The sequence below is a fragment of the Rutilus rutilus genome, assembly GCF_951802725.1.
Source record: "Rutilus rutilus genome assembly, chromosome: 3".
In the NCBI taxonomy this organism is placed as follows: domain Eukaryota; kingdom Metazoa; phylum Chordata; class Actinopteri; order Cypriniformes; family Leuciscidae; genus Rutilus; species Rutilus rutilus.
Window position 1 is genome coordinate 28021304 of NC_140211.1, and position 13099 is coordinate 28034402.

The 13099-nt window shown below is 39.0% G+C and overlaps 1 protein-coding gene across 1 annotated transcript; it reads right to left on the minus strand.

Annotated features, from left to right (window-relative positions):
• Window positions 1-163: 163 nt before the first annotated feature.
• Window positions 164-8840, minus strand: grpel1 (GrpE-like 1, mitochondrial). The gene is made up of 4 exons (XM_084404425.1): window positions 8746-8840; window positions 7394-7550; window positions 1386-1467; window positions 164-1281 (listed from the first exon to the last, which is right to left on the minus strand). Exons 1-4 carry the CDS (start codon window positions 8817-8819, stop codon window positions 935-937), a joined length of 660 nt encoding a protein of 219 aa, XP_084260551.1. The 5' UTR covers window positions 8820-8840; the 3' UTR covers window positions 164-934.
• Window positions 8841-13099: the final 4259 nt, after the last annotated feature.

Consider the following 13099-nt stretch of genomic DNA (forward strand, 5'->3'; position numbering starts at 1 on the left):
TGCTCACATATATCACTATATTCTTTTATTCAAATAACAGTAATAACCAAAATTAAGTATTCAATTTACCATTGTATCCTTAGTTGAACTCTTGTCCTGAAAATTTCAACAAAAATGAACTACAAACTTATGGAAGATGTAATAATGACAGAGATCTACTTTTGAAAACGGTATGCGATTTATTTGACAATTATCAGCTTGTTCACATGGATGGAGAAGTTGAATCCAGATGTAAACCTTTAAATCTGACAATCTCATATTTTTATGTTCGCGTTTCATTATTCTAACCATATAACCACCACCATTTCTAATGACTTTGTAGGACACATCTCTCTCTGAGTGCTCGCCCCTTCCTCTCCCCAAAACTTCACAGAAACTCATCAGTTCTTATTATAATTTCTGTTGACTGATGTGATATCAGGTCTGCACACTATGAAAATAGTAGTGAAATAGTAGGAAGTACAACTGCTGTTAGTTAAATTATTATAAAATTATACATTATTTTATTTTTGAACAAAAAACAAACAAAACAAGTGGAATCTGCTGTCAACACATCATACATGTAGGGGCCAAATTGGTAACATTTTTTCAGTAAAGTATTTAATATAAGAGCAAATACATATATATTGAGAAAAGATGTCCATCAGTATAATGTGCTGCAGTGTTTCTTTAAAAGATGGAATGGTGGTGGTGATTCTCAAAGGAATAATGTTGCATCCAATCCAATATTCAGTAAATCTTCTACTGCATACGCACTCAACTCTTATAATATACTCTTATAATATTTATGTTGTTCATTATTAATACATAAAGATTAGTCTGGCATTGTCCTTCAGTTGTCAACATATTGGACTTCGCCTCTCAGAGGCACCTTTAACAAAAAAGCTGTGGAACCTAAGACCAGGCAATGACCCACCGTAGAGTGTACGAGTAGTTAGGGGGCCTTGACTACACCCACCAGAGCTGGCCGGAGGGTGCGGCCATGCAGCTTATAGCCTACTTTAGTAACTACGGCTACGGTACCCGGCTCCTTGCCCTCCACAGGCGCATGAAAGACGGCCTCGTGTTCATAAGGATCAAATTTCTGACTATCAGGATTAAGCTTAACAAGGCCGTGTTTTTTGAAGACCTTTTGGATCTGCACCTCAGTCATTACAAGGCCATCGTAGAGATTTTTCAAGTGAGGATTTGCAGCAGACACTTCTGTTTTCGGTACACTTTCTGTTGCCTTCTCCAAGATGTCAGCCACCTCCAAGAGATCTTTACAGAAGCCCTGAATTCCTGAGAAAAAACCCCAAACAAACGAGTGAAAACATTAAACAAAATTAACTAGATGCAGAAATGTCGGCTTATAAAACAGCTTATAAACTAATATAATAGCTTACCATATAGCTTAGCGTCATCAATCATCTTTTGACTTCTTTGCCTAAGGTTCTCAGTGTCTGCTAGTGCCCGCTTGTATTTATCCTGCAGCAAAAGGCGATTTAAAATGATCAGACAAACTACAAACAGCATGCTGAGTTATCTAATCAAATTTCACACAATATTTAAACTGCTCCCCTCAAAAACACTTTTGACTCTGAGAAGATTTATGTTGCACAGAAATAATACTGTTTACAACGTGCTGGATTCACGGTATTGATTAATCTGAATGCTTCAAAGTAAAGAAAGGTCAAAGCTGAGGCTGACACTCAAAGACACATTCTGAGTTAAGCCGGGTGCACACTGTGCGATTTATTATTGTCTTTTACGATTGATCCTCGTCAGACTGTACGAACATGATCCTCGCTGTAAGCCATGTCACACTGTAAGATCTCAGTTGTCATTAATGTCAGACTGTAAGAGTCAAGACGCGTTAAAAACGGACGCACGCAAGAAAACTTTTCCGGAGTTTTACATCAATCAATGACGCGTTCGGTGACAGTGAGCTGCATTACACGCAGGATTGAAATGGTGGCAACAAAGAAATCACTAACGTTAATTTTGGTCATGGCTTTTCTTGAAAAAAGGACAGAAGTCACACTGCAGGACTGCGAGTCAAATCTTCTGACACGGCCAGAATTTCGTCAGAGGTCAAATTTGATCGAAACGGTCATTAATCAGCTGTCGGTGAACATGTCAAACTAATGATCAAATGCTTCAGAATGTAGCCAAGGATCAGGAGAATCTTTTTGGATTTGCAAAATGTGGTCAAATCGTGGCCAAAATCGCACAGTGTGCACCCGGCTTAAGTCTGGGACACTTTACAGCTGATTTACAGGCAAGTAAATCCTCTGAATATCACTAATCTGAAACATGACCAGCTCCAGTTCCTACAAAACTGGTTTTATAAACTGATATAGAACAAGTGGATAGTCCTTGGGGTGTCCTTGAACTGTCAGGCTGTGCAGGAGGAAATAACATGATTTTGTGAACCGCAAGAAAAACATTTACTGTTGATACATTTCAATCTCTGTTAAAGTGAATTTTTATACTAGGGTTGTGCCAGTAGACGATGATATCGTGTATCATGATAGTCAGTGATATTGCAGATGGGTGATGCCTTTAGAGATATCAAGATGATAATTGGCTTGTTTTCACATTGACGTATTCAATTATCGTTATTATTATTTTTATTATCTCAGGCTAGAATTATTATCAAATTATTATAATATAAAACAGACTACAAAACTACATCCCACAACAAAATTTTATTGCAAGGTTATTATTCACAAATTGTCAAGAGTGCTGGTTATAAAAGAGAAGCATCATTCATTTGAGCCTAGGCAAAAAACGGCATCTGTTCGTCAGAATTTTGTTTTGTTTCCATAGCACATGACATTAACAAAACATTTTAATGACGCTAATAACAACACAATTTCAAATTATTATTAATAATAATATTATTATTACTAAAATTATATATATATATATATAGACCCTTTCCAAAAATGTATTTCCATAATTCCATTCAAAACGTTACACTTCCATAGATTATAGATTCAGGGCCCACAACTTAAACGATTTCAAGTATTTAGTTGTTTATTTGTACATAATTTAGGCTTCCAGCTCATAAAACCCACGAAAACAGGATTTCAAAAAATTTTAATATTACATGAAATCACACAGTAATTACACAGTGATACCATGGTCATTGAACCAGGTAGGGATGGGAACGACACGGGATTTGGGAAATCGACTGTCGAGGCCCATGTGTCGACTTTTTGTCGGATTGTCGGCCTTTTTTTTTCCTTTTTTTTTTAAAGAGCAGCAGCAATGCGGAGGGTGGAAAATATTCTACATCAGGGTCCGAAATTAACACCCGCCAAGCGCCAAATGCGGGTAGATTTTCTGTTTGGCGAGTAAATCTCAAAAGGCTATCCACCACACTGGCGGGTGAATGTTCATAACAAAATATGAAATTTTAAGCGCGCACGCACGAGCAGAGAGAGAGAGCGAGTCCCGGCCGCGCGCAGCGCGCACTCACCATTCAGAGCGGTCAAGCTTCCCCGTACTTTTTGACAAGCGTCCTTGACAGGGCGGCCAGAGCTTCTTTGCAGCTCAAGTCGGCGGCGGTGTGTACGTACCTACAGTTAACGCTCTTTCTGTTGACGGCGCTGAGGAAAAAGCTCCCGCCACTGTAAGAAGCTGTCGCCGCCCATTTGTGTCCTCCTGCGCACCCATCAAAGCCGTGCAGAACGTCTTCAGCACTCGCGGATCGTGCATATTTCCGCTGCTGCTTCTGTTTACACACCATGGTCGTTCTTTTCTCGAGAAAAGGAGTTTTCTCATAGCGTTTGCAACGCAATACTCATTCCCTTATCTCTCAGGGAACCGAGGTTAAAGTAACCGAGGAAATGTAATAAATTAAAAGCCAAAAAATAAAATAAAAATGCAATTTGGAAATCCCACAAGCCCCGCCCCCTCGACATGTCGACACTCTATTTTTTTTGTCGAGTGGAGCATGTGTCGAATGTCGGTCGTTTTGTCGAGAAAAAGTCCCATCCCTAGAACCAGGTTTTGGTTCTTTTGGCAGTGTGGGCAGGTGCAAATCCTGCTGGAAAATGAAGTCAGCATCTCCATAAAGCTTGTCTGCTGAAGGAAGCATGAAGTGCTCTGAAAATGTCCTGGTAGACGGCTGCGTTGAGTGGACAGCACAGTGGACCAACACCAGCCGATGACATGGCTTCCCAAACCAACAGACTGTGGAAACTTCACACTGGACTTCAAGCATCTTGGATTGTGTGCCTTTCCATTCTTCCTCCAGACTCTGGGACCTTGGTTTCCAAATGAGATGCAAAATTTGCTCTCATCAGAAAAGAGGACTTTGGTCCACTGTGCTTTATTAAATCCAGAGTCAACGCAGCCGTCTACCAGGACATTTTCAGAGCACTTCATGCTTCCTTCATTTTCCAGCAGGATTTGCACCTGCCCACACTGCCAAAAGAACCAAAACCTGGTTCAATGACCATGGTATCACTGTGTAATTACTGTGTGATTTCATGTAATATTCTAATTTTTTGAAATCCTGTTTTCGTGGGTTTTATGAGCTGGAAGCCCAAATTATGTACAAATAAACAACTAAATACTTGAAATCGTTTAAGTTGTGGGCCCTGAATCTATAATCTATGGAAGTTTAACGTTTTGAATGGAATTATGGAAATAAATAAACTTTTCCATGATATTCGAATTTTATGGAAAGGGTCTATATATATAATATTATACAATAACGGTCTACAATAACACAGCACAATAATAATCGATGGTCAATAGTCAGTAGTCATCGATGAAAATCAAAAGCAGCTTCAAACACCGACTTTAAAACAAAGCAAAACTTCTTTAACAGGAAATATTTTTTCGTCTCATTTTTTCCACTATCATTAAAGGTAGGGTAGGTAATCCTTTTTCTAAAAAAAAAAACATTCCAAATTTGTTTAAACTGTCTTTATATACCAATACATAATTAAAATGTAAGTACTCTGAAAAAGAAAATATAAAAATCGAGTGACTGTAGACCTTTTAATCTGCAATAAACACAGCTCATTATTTCCATTCACTCCACCCCCTCCCTTCTGAGCTCCTTCCAAAGCCACGCCCCCAAAACACATGAACGCGCGACGCCAAACGCTCAGGCTCAGCTGGAAGACGCATTTATTACCTGAGACGAGTGGAGAGGACGGAGCGCAGTACATACAGTGACATCATGTCAGAATCACATGTAATAAAATACCTAACTTTATCACTATGAATATAAACAAATAAGATTTCTTTTAGTACTCACTATCAAGCTAGCATATCGATAATGGTAAAGTTTCATTCGGTAACGAGCTATATTTATAAGGCAAAACTAAAAACAGGTTGCATTGATACACGTTTTTCCATTACCATCAGTTACACTGTGATGAAGGGTTTCGTGTAAGATTCATAACATATACGGTGTTTTGCATGTAAGAGTTTCCATGATGAAAACATTGTTGACTCTAATGAAGACTAACGTACACTCCGAGTCCGGAGACAAGTACCGCATCGTCGGTTCGAGGACAGGTCCGGGGTTGAGGGCGAAGCAGAGGAGGGCGTTCAAGAGTGCGGGCAGGGTCCGAGGAAGTAGTTTTTGCCTTGTTTGCCTTCACTGACTGCATGCAGGTGCTTTGAGCTGAATATTTCCGGGAACGGTGACATGTGATGAGTGCACGCAGGGCAGCGCGCGCAGTGGGGCTCGGGCACGAGACATGAAGGCATCTGATTGGTTCTTTACATTCGCACCGAATGGCAGTGATTGGTCAGAGTTTTTACTGTCCTGCAGCAGAGACAGAGGTCTGATTTTTTCCATTCCTTTTTCTGAACACATAATGTATTGACTACTCTCAGGATGGAAGGACCATTTCACCCAGTATAAAAAAAAGTGTTTCTGAACAGGATTACCTACCCTACCTTTAATGTATGGTCCACAAGAGAAATATTGAGGCAATAATGACGGCTCACGTCAACATACTGTAAGACGACGAGTACAGTCAGTCACAGGTGATCCACACTCCAATCTGTACATAACTGTTTCCGCTGTTATAATGAGACAATTTTTTCTTTGGAAGTCTCATTACTTCAGTCCAGTGATGAAATATTTGTGTCCTGGAAATGGGAAGCCTCAGGTGCTGCTTCACTCCCTGTTTCCTTGTGGAAAGGTGAAGTAGACTCAGATGACTCAGACGGCGCTTTTTCTCCTTCTCGCTCATCTTTCTATGATTTCTCCTTGGAAAAGCGTAATATTGTGCATCCGCCTTTGTCACCGCATGTTAATGAACTCCCACGTGCAAAGAAAACTACGTTTTATTTCTCATTATTCTATTTATTTTGTACTTTTATAAAACAAGAGATACTTTTCAGTTTTGTAGCTGATTGTGACCAAATACCTTATGTTTTTTATTAGACCTACAAAAAAATATGACCTATGCAAAAGTGCATTCTGTTCACTGCTTAGTGCTTAATACACTAAAGGAGGCTGTACTGTAACAAATAAGGGACAAACAAACTGTAATTTGAGTTACTGTCTGTTCAAAATAAATGAAAAGAAACCTAGCATTGTATATTTATTGCTTTTTCCTGTTTTACCGAAAGTTGTATCGAACTGTGACCCCAAAACCGAGTTACATAGTGAATTGTGACTTCTTTATACCGTTACACCCCTAGTTATTAAAGGGTTAGTTCACCCAAAAATGAAATTTCTGTCATTAATTACTCACCCTTATGTCGTTCCAAACCCTTAAGACCTTTGTTCATCTTCGGAAAACAAAAAAACAAAGATATTTTTTATGAAATCCGAGGTGTTTCTGAACCAGCCATAGGCAGCAACGTCATTGCAGCCCAGCAAGGTTGTAAAGACATCGTTAAAATAGTCCATGTGACTACAGGGGTTCAACCTTAATGTTATGAAGTGACGAGAATACTTTGTGTGCGCAAAAAAAACAAAGACTTTATTCAACAATTTCTTCTCGTCTGTGTCAGTCTCCTACGCGTAGTAAACACAGCGCAGCACTTCCGGGTTCTACGGCAGAACGCAGGCTCATTATTGGCCGACGCTGGTCACATGAGCACTACGACACATTCGTGTGCTGCTGCCGCAGGAGCTAGCCAATACTGAGCCAGTGTTCTGGTGTAGAACCCAGAAGCGCTGCACTGTGTTTACAATGTGAACAGCATCAGAGACTGACACGGAAGAGAAGAAATGGTTGAATAGTCGTTATTTTTGTGGGGTTTTTTGCACACAAAAAGTATTCTAGTCTTATGGGTTTGGAATTACATGAGGGCGAGTAATTAATGACAGAATTCTCATTTTTGGGTGAACTAACCCTTTAAACATCCACATTTTTTATATCCAATTATTAGAGAAGATTGCATCCTTCTGAAAATGAAGCATTACCGTAACATCTTTCAGCTGTTCTTCCAGTTGCATCTTTTCTTCTGTGAAGGCTTTCTCAGCTGCACCGGGCTCTGGTTTCTGAGCCCCATTCTCTTCTTCGGTTCCAGTTCCTGAGCTTTTCTGTTGGGCTGCTGTGCAAAGGAGGCGTGGGGTCGCCCTGAAATGTTAAAAGATGGGAATATTCACCAATACAGCCTTTGCACTATAGGCAAAATAAACATTGAGATTACGCAACCTGTCTTGGATAAGAGATATTATGCCTTATTCTTAATAGAAGAGTTCACCCAAAAACAATTTTACCAGCAGAATGTCGTTCTTTAGCATTGATCTCAGTGGCTATTGAAAATCAATGGGATTTTGGGGTATTTTATCCTTTTTGGAACTGAAAGTCACAATGAAGTGAAAGCAGTGACAGATCTTTTCTTCCATATTTTGATGTAAAAGAAAAACCAATGTCTGGTGGGTGTGGGACTTGCTTCTATGCATCTGCTGTTGATTGGATGTGAGATGTGGGCGTTGCATTCAAAAATGGATGCAGATGAATGTGAGCTTCCAGGATCAGAGTTTAAGCGGACTAAATGATTGGAGGAGTCCTGTACATGTCACCAGAGTTACTGTCATGAATGAACACTGTATGGAAAGCAAAGCAGCCTTAAAAAAGACAAGTTAATTTAAGATAACTGATTCTTTATGGGTAGCAGTGAACATTGAATGGGTGGTGAATGTTTTACTTATAAAATAAATAAAATAGGTTTATCATCTTTCAGTTGATAAATCATTTGTAGGACATAACCTTTCAATGACATGGGATTCTAGATAACTTGACATAACAAAATAGTTAAGAGTCCAGTCTGCAACTAGTTAAGAGATAGTCTAAAACCAATCAAGAGGTGAAACAGCGGCAGTACGATTAGCCTAAACTTCAGTAAGTCTTCAGAACTAGCACGTGTCTGAAAATGAGTCTGTCAATGCCATGCCAACGTACGGACACTATTTTTAAAGGCTTAAGGAGATCGAAACAAACATCCTGAACTCAATGAAACACATTTTCTGGCTGTAACGATACATATCATGATATGGTAAAGAACAGTAAGCACATTTCAGTAAGAAGCATCGATGAGCACACGTAACTAGTATGCACAGTTATAATGTTTCCGACAGGACAACAAAGCTGTCTAACGATAGGCTACTGTCATCTGAAGCCGTAAGTGAGGGTCCTTAGGACATCAGAAAGAATCATTCATTTCTAAACAGCTTACGCAACGGAAAGATTATTAATTTTAACAAAACCAAAATGTTTACCCAAGCTTGGACACCAACTTACGCACAATAACACTGCCCTGAAAGCCTACCTTACAAGTGAAGGAGACGCTATGATAGAAGAGCTCTGTCTGATCGCGCGCACACACCAGTTCGCCATCTTCATCTTCACTGCTGATGTCCACGCTGAGAGACACGCAGAAAGAGCAAGTCTCATTCAACCAATCGCAGCTTCTGTTTTTACACGGTTGTCTTACACGACCAATCCTCGCTCTAGTCAAAACTGACGCAATTCTGTAGTTTGGTTGAGAGAAAGGTCGACACATTTTGCACGTAATAAAGGACGGCGTCTTTTCTTGGCCAACTGAAGGTTACCGCACACTTTTATTACTCAACTACGCCGAGCCTTTACATCACTCCAGGTTCACCAATTCAGACAACACACACGAATGAATTTAAAATATGTTGTTTAAAATTGCATTTAACCGGCATTGGAAGACAAATATTGGCAAAATGCTTGCCTTGAGTAGGCTAGTCAGAGTTCACTTCATGAGTGATGGAAATTCTCTATAGGCTCATAAAAAAACAAACATTTATCTATAATTATCATAATTTGAACTTTACTGTTTCAGTGTAGGCTACTATAATCAGTTTATTATATATTCAGAATCAAAGTTGGAAATGTGTTTGTGATTTTTTTCTTTCCAGACAGCTGACAATGTTTAGCCTACTCTTTAAATTTAGTCCAGTAATCCAGTGTGTCTCTTGGACAATAAGTCATCTGAGAGATTGAGGTGAGGAAATCCTAACTTGTATCTTGATTTAGGCTCAGAAACAGTTCCTGCTTGCATAAGGATTTTGACCCAGAAAGGGTCTTCGCCAAGCCTGTTGTTTGACCTGATGAAGACCTTGTCTGGGTCCCTAGAGGTGATAAAATCCTACTATGAGCAGTCAAAATGTTTGGTTCAGTAAACATTTTTTTTAAAGGAATTTATACTTTTATTCAGCAAGGATGCATTAAATTGATCAAAAATGACAGTAAAGACACTGTATGTTACAGAAGATTTCTATTGCCAATAAATTTTGTTCTTGTAAACATTCTATTTCTAAAGAGTATTGAAAAAATTATGTATATATTTTTTACTGGATATTGGAATGATTTAAAAAAAAAAAAAAAAAAAATGTGACACTGAATAGCCTGGAGAGTAATAATGCTGAAAATTCAGCTTTGCCATCACAGGAGTAAATCACATTAAAGTAATATTACAATAGAGAACAGTTATTTTAAATTGTAAGAATATTTCAATCTTACTGTTTTTTTTTCTTCTGTTTTTTTTTTTTTTTTTGATCAAGTCAAGTCACCTTCATTCATTTAGCGCTTTTAACAATATGGACTGTTTCAAAGCAGCTTTACAGTGATAATAGGAAATGAAAGTAACAGAGATTGTTTTGGCTTTACAGCAGCTCTAGAATAAAGTTATCGTCCAGCTAAAGTTAGTTTTGATCGATTCACTTCCGTTGAAAAGATCATTAGTTATTAATTTAGGGGCTGCTAACACAACACTGTTCTAACAGAAAACTCAAACGCGCTCCGGCCCGCTCATTCGCACAACAACAGTGCCAGGCGGCTCGAGAACGCAAACCTTGAAATAAGTTCCAAGGTGAAAGCCTTGAAGAAGATATATATATATATATATATATATATATATATATATATATATATATATATATATATATATATATATATATAAAATTATTATTATTATTATTATTTTATCTCTGCTCAAGCTTTAAAAACGCAAACCTGTGAAAACGCTGGCGTGCACATGCGTATTACGTGTTTAGTCAAGGTATGCGCGTTTGAATATGTGCGCAGGCGTGTAGTATTTCTTTACAAATTGACCTAAACAAATTACTTGTCTGGCCTTAAAAATGTATAATACAGAATTATTTATCGCTTCCGAGTAGCCATGTGAACCGGAACTATTTTGACAACGTTTTATCTGTACAGAGGTAAAGGGAAGGGAAGGAGGCCTTCACAGGGGAGAGACTAGTTGACACTTAAGGACTGCGTTGATCAAATAAATGCAGCCTGTGTGAGCATAAGCGTCTTCTTTTACTATTTAAGTACTATTTAAAAAAAGAGTACTCACCCCAAAACATATGAATGGTATGTAGGTGTGTTTCACTGCAGTCAGCCTGAGCTTCAGCACTGCCCTGTGACCCTACATTTGATAATTAGGTATAGAAAATGTGGATGTTTTAGAATAGTTTTAGAACTCAAAACATATAGTATTTTTAACTCTATACAAGTCTAAAGGTGTTAAATCAATTGCAATAGTGTTGCTTGTTTGTGGAAGGATCTGAAAATGAAAATCTGCCTTTATTTATTAGAAAACTTGGACAGCATGATTCAGTGGGCACATCAGCTCGCTAGAATGTAACTTGAAATACTTAGCTGTGCATTTCATTTCATGCTTCATCTTCTGAAATTCTAGATTTTTTTTTTTATTGATTTCAACTGAGTTATCTTAATGACACTGAATAATTTGTCCATGTTAACTTGAATGTTTTAAGTTAAAGGGAGAAAGATAAAAATTTGAAAAAAATGTATACACACACACGCACACGCAACAAGTACACAGCGGTATCATAAAATATAAAAGTTAGATTAAATTAGATGAATTAGATTAAAAAGATTAATGTCAGATTTCCCCATGCAGGAGCCCAGCTAAAGTGATTTGCATTCCTTCTTTAAAACAGTTTCAAAAAAAGTTTTACCCCCGGTTTTAAGGCTTAAGCTAGACCCAGGCTAAAATGCATGTTTGAACTGTTTAAACTGAAAGCAACTTGCACTGACATATCTTATATATAAATATATTAGTGGCATTGTTTTGCCTCAAGATGCACATCAGTACACTTTGCACACTTTTTAATATCCAATCCCTGTCAAATAAATCTAGCCTGATACATGATCACATTCTTGAGAAAGATATTGACCTGATGTGCCTCACTGAGACCTGGCATAAACCTGAGTTTTTTTCATCCTTAAATGAAGCTTGTCCCGCTGGATACAGCTACATGCACAGGGCTCGCTGCACTGGTCGTGGTGGTGGCCTGGCAGTAATCTACCGCGGTCCGCGACAGTCTCAAGCTTTCTCTTCTGTCTCTCCCTGATGTGTCCTCTTTTGAATATCTGGCTTTTAAATCAAAACCCCCCTCCAAGATAAATGCAGTACTGATTTACCGGCCACCCAAACCTCACCCATCCTTTATTGCTGAGATTCAGGACCTCTTCACTTCCTTCTGCTCTCTATCATCCAATAAGATTATACTTGGCGATATGAACATTCATATTGAAAATCCCTCCTCCCCGCTGGCAGCTGAATTTCTAAATGTATTGGACTGTCTCAATCTTACACAGCATGTTGATGCTCCTACTCACACCAGGGGGCGCACTTTAGATCTGGTTATTTCTGACTCTCCTTCCATCAAAAATCTGTTGGTATATGACCTGGGCGTCTCTGATCACAGCATCATTTCAATGGACATTTCCTGCACGTCACCGCTCCCTAAGCCTAAACGTGATATTCATTTTCGCAATATAAAAAATATCAACCCTGCCATCCTGTACTCTCATCTCCAATTGATGGCCTCATTCACCCATTCATCTGTCAACAAATCAGTTGAACACTACAATGATTCTCTTCACTGCCTTCTGGATACACATGCCCCCCTCAAAACAAGAACTGTGTCTTTCTCCCGTTCTGCCCCCTGGTTCACGGATGAACTGCGCAAGATGAAGGCTGGTGGCCGTGCCATTGAGAGGCGTGTCAAATCATCTGGCCTGGTGGTACACAAGCTGGCCTACAAACAGCATCAGAAGGCCTATGCAGCAGCCCTTAAACAAGCCCGGTCCATCTACTACTCTGACATTATCAATAACAATCCAGGAAATTCCAAACAGCTTTTTTCAACAATAAATCATCTACTAAATCCTAAAAACCAAATTCATACCGAACCCACAGTAGAACTCTGCAATAGGTTTCTTGAATTTTTCAAAGACAAGATCAACTCCATTCGGTCTCAGCTTTCTGGCTCCCCAGCTCCATCAGTGCCATCTGCCGGCCCTCAACCCTCTCTTTTCAGTATTTTCACTAGAGTCACACAGACCGAAGTCGAGGAGGGTCTCATCAAAAAGATGAAGCCTTCCACCTCTCCCCTGGACCCCTTCCCTACTGCGCTCATCAAATCAAACATAACAGCCATTAGTCCTCTCATCACACAAATAATAAACCATTCATTAAACTCTGGTTATGTCCCACCCCCACTTAAAACTGCCGTAATCAAACCTCTTCTGAAGAAACCCAACCTCAACCCAGAATGCCTCTCTAACTATCGACCCATTTCACATCTTCCGTTTCTGTCCAAGGTGCTTGAAAAAGC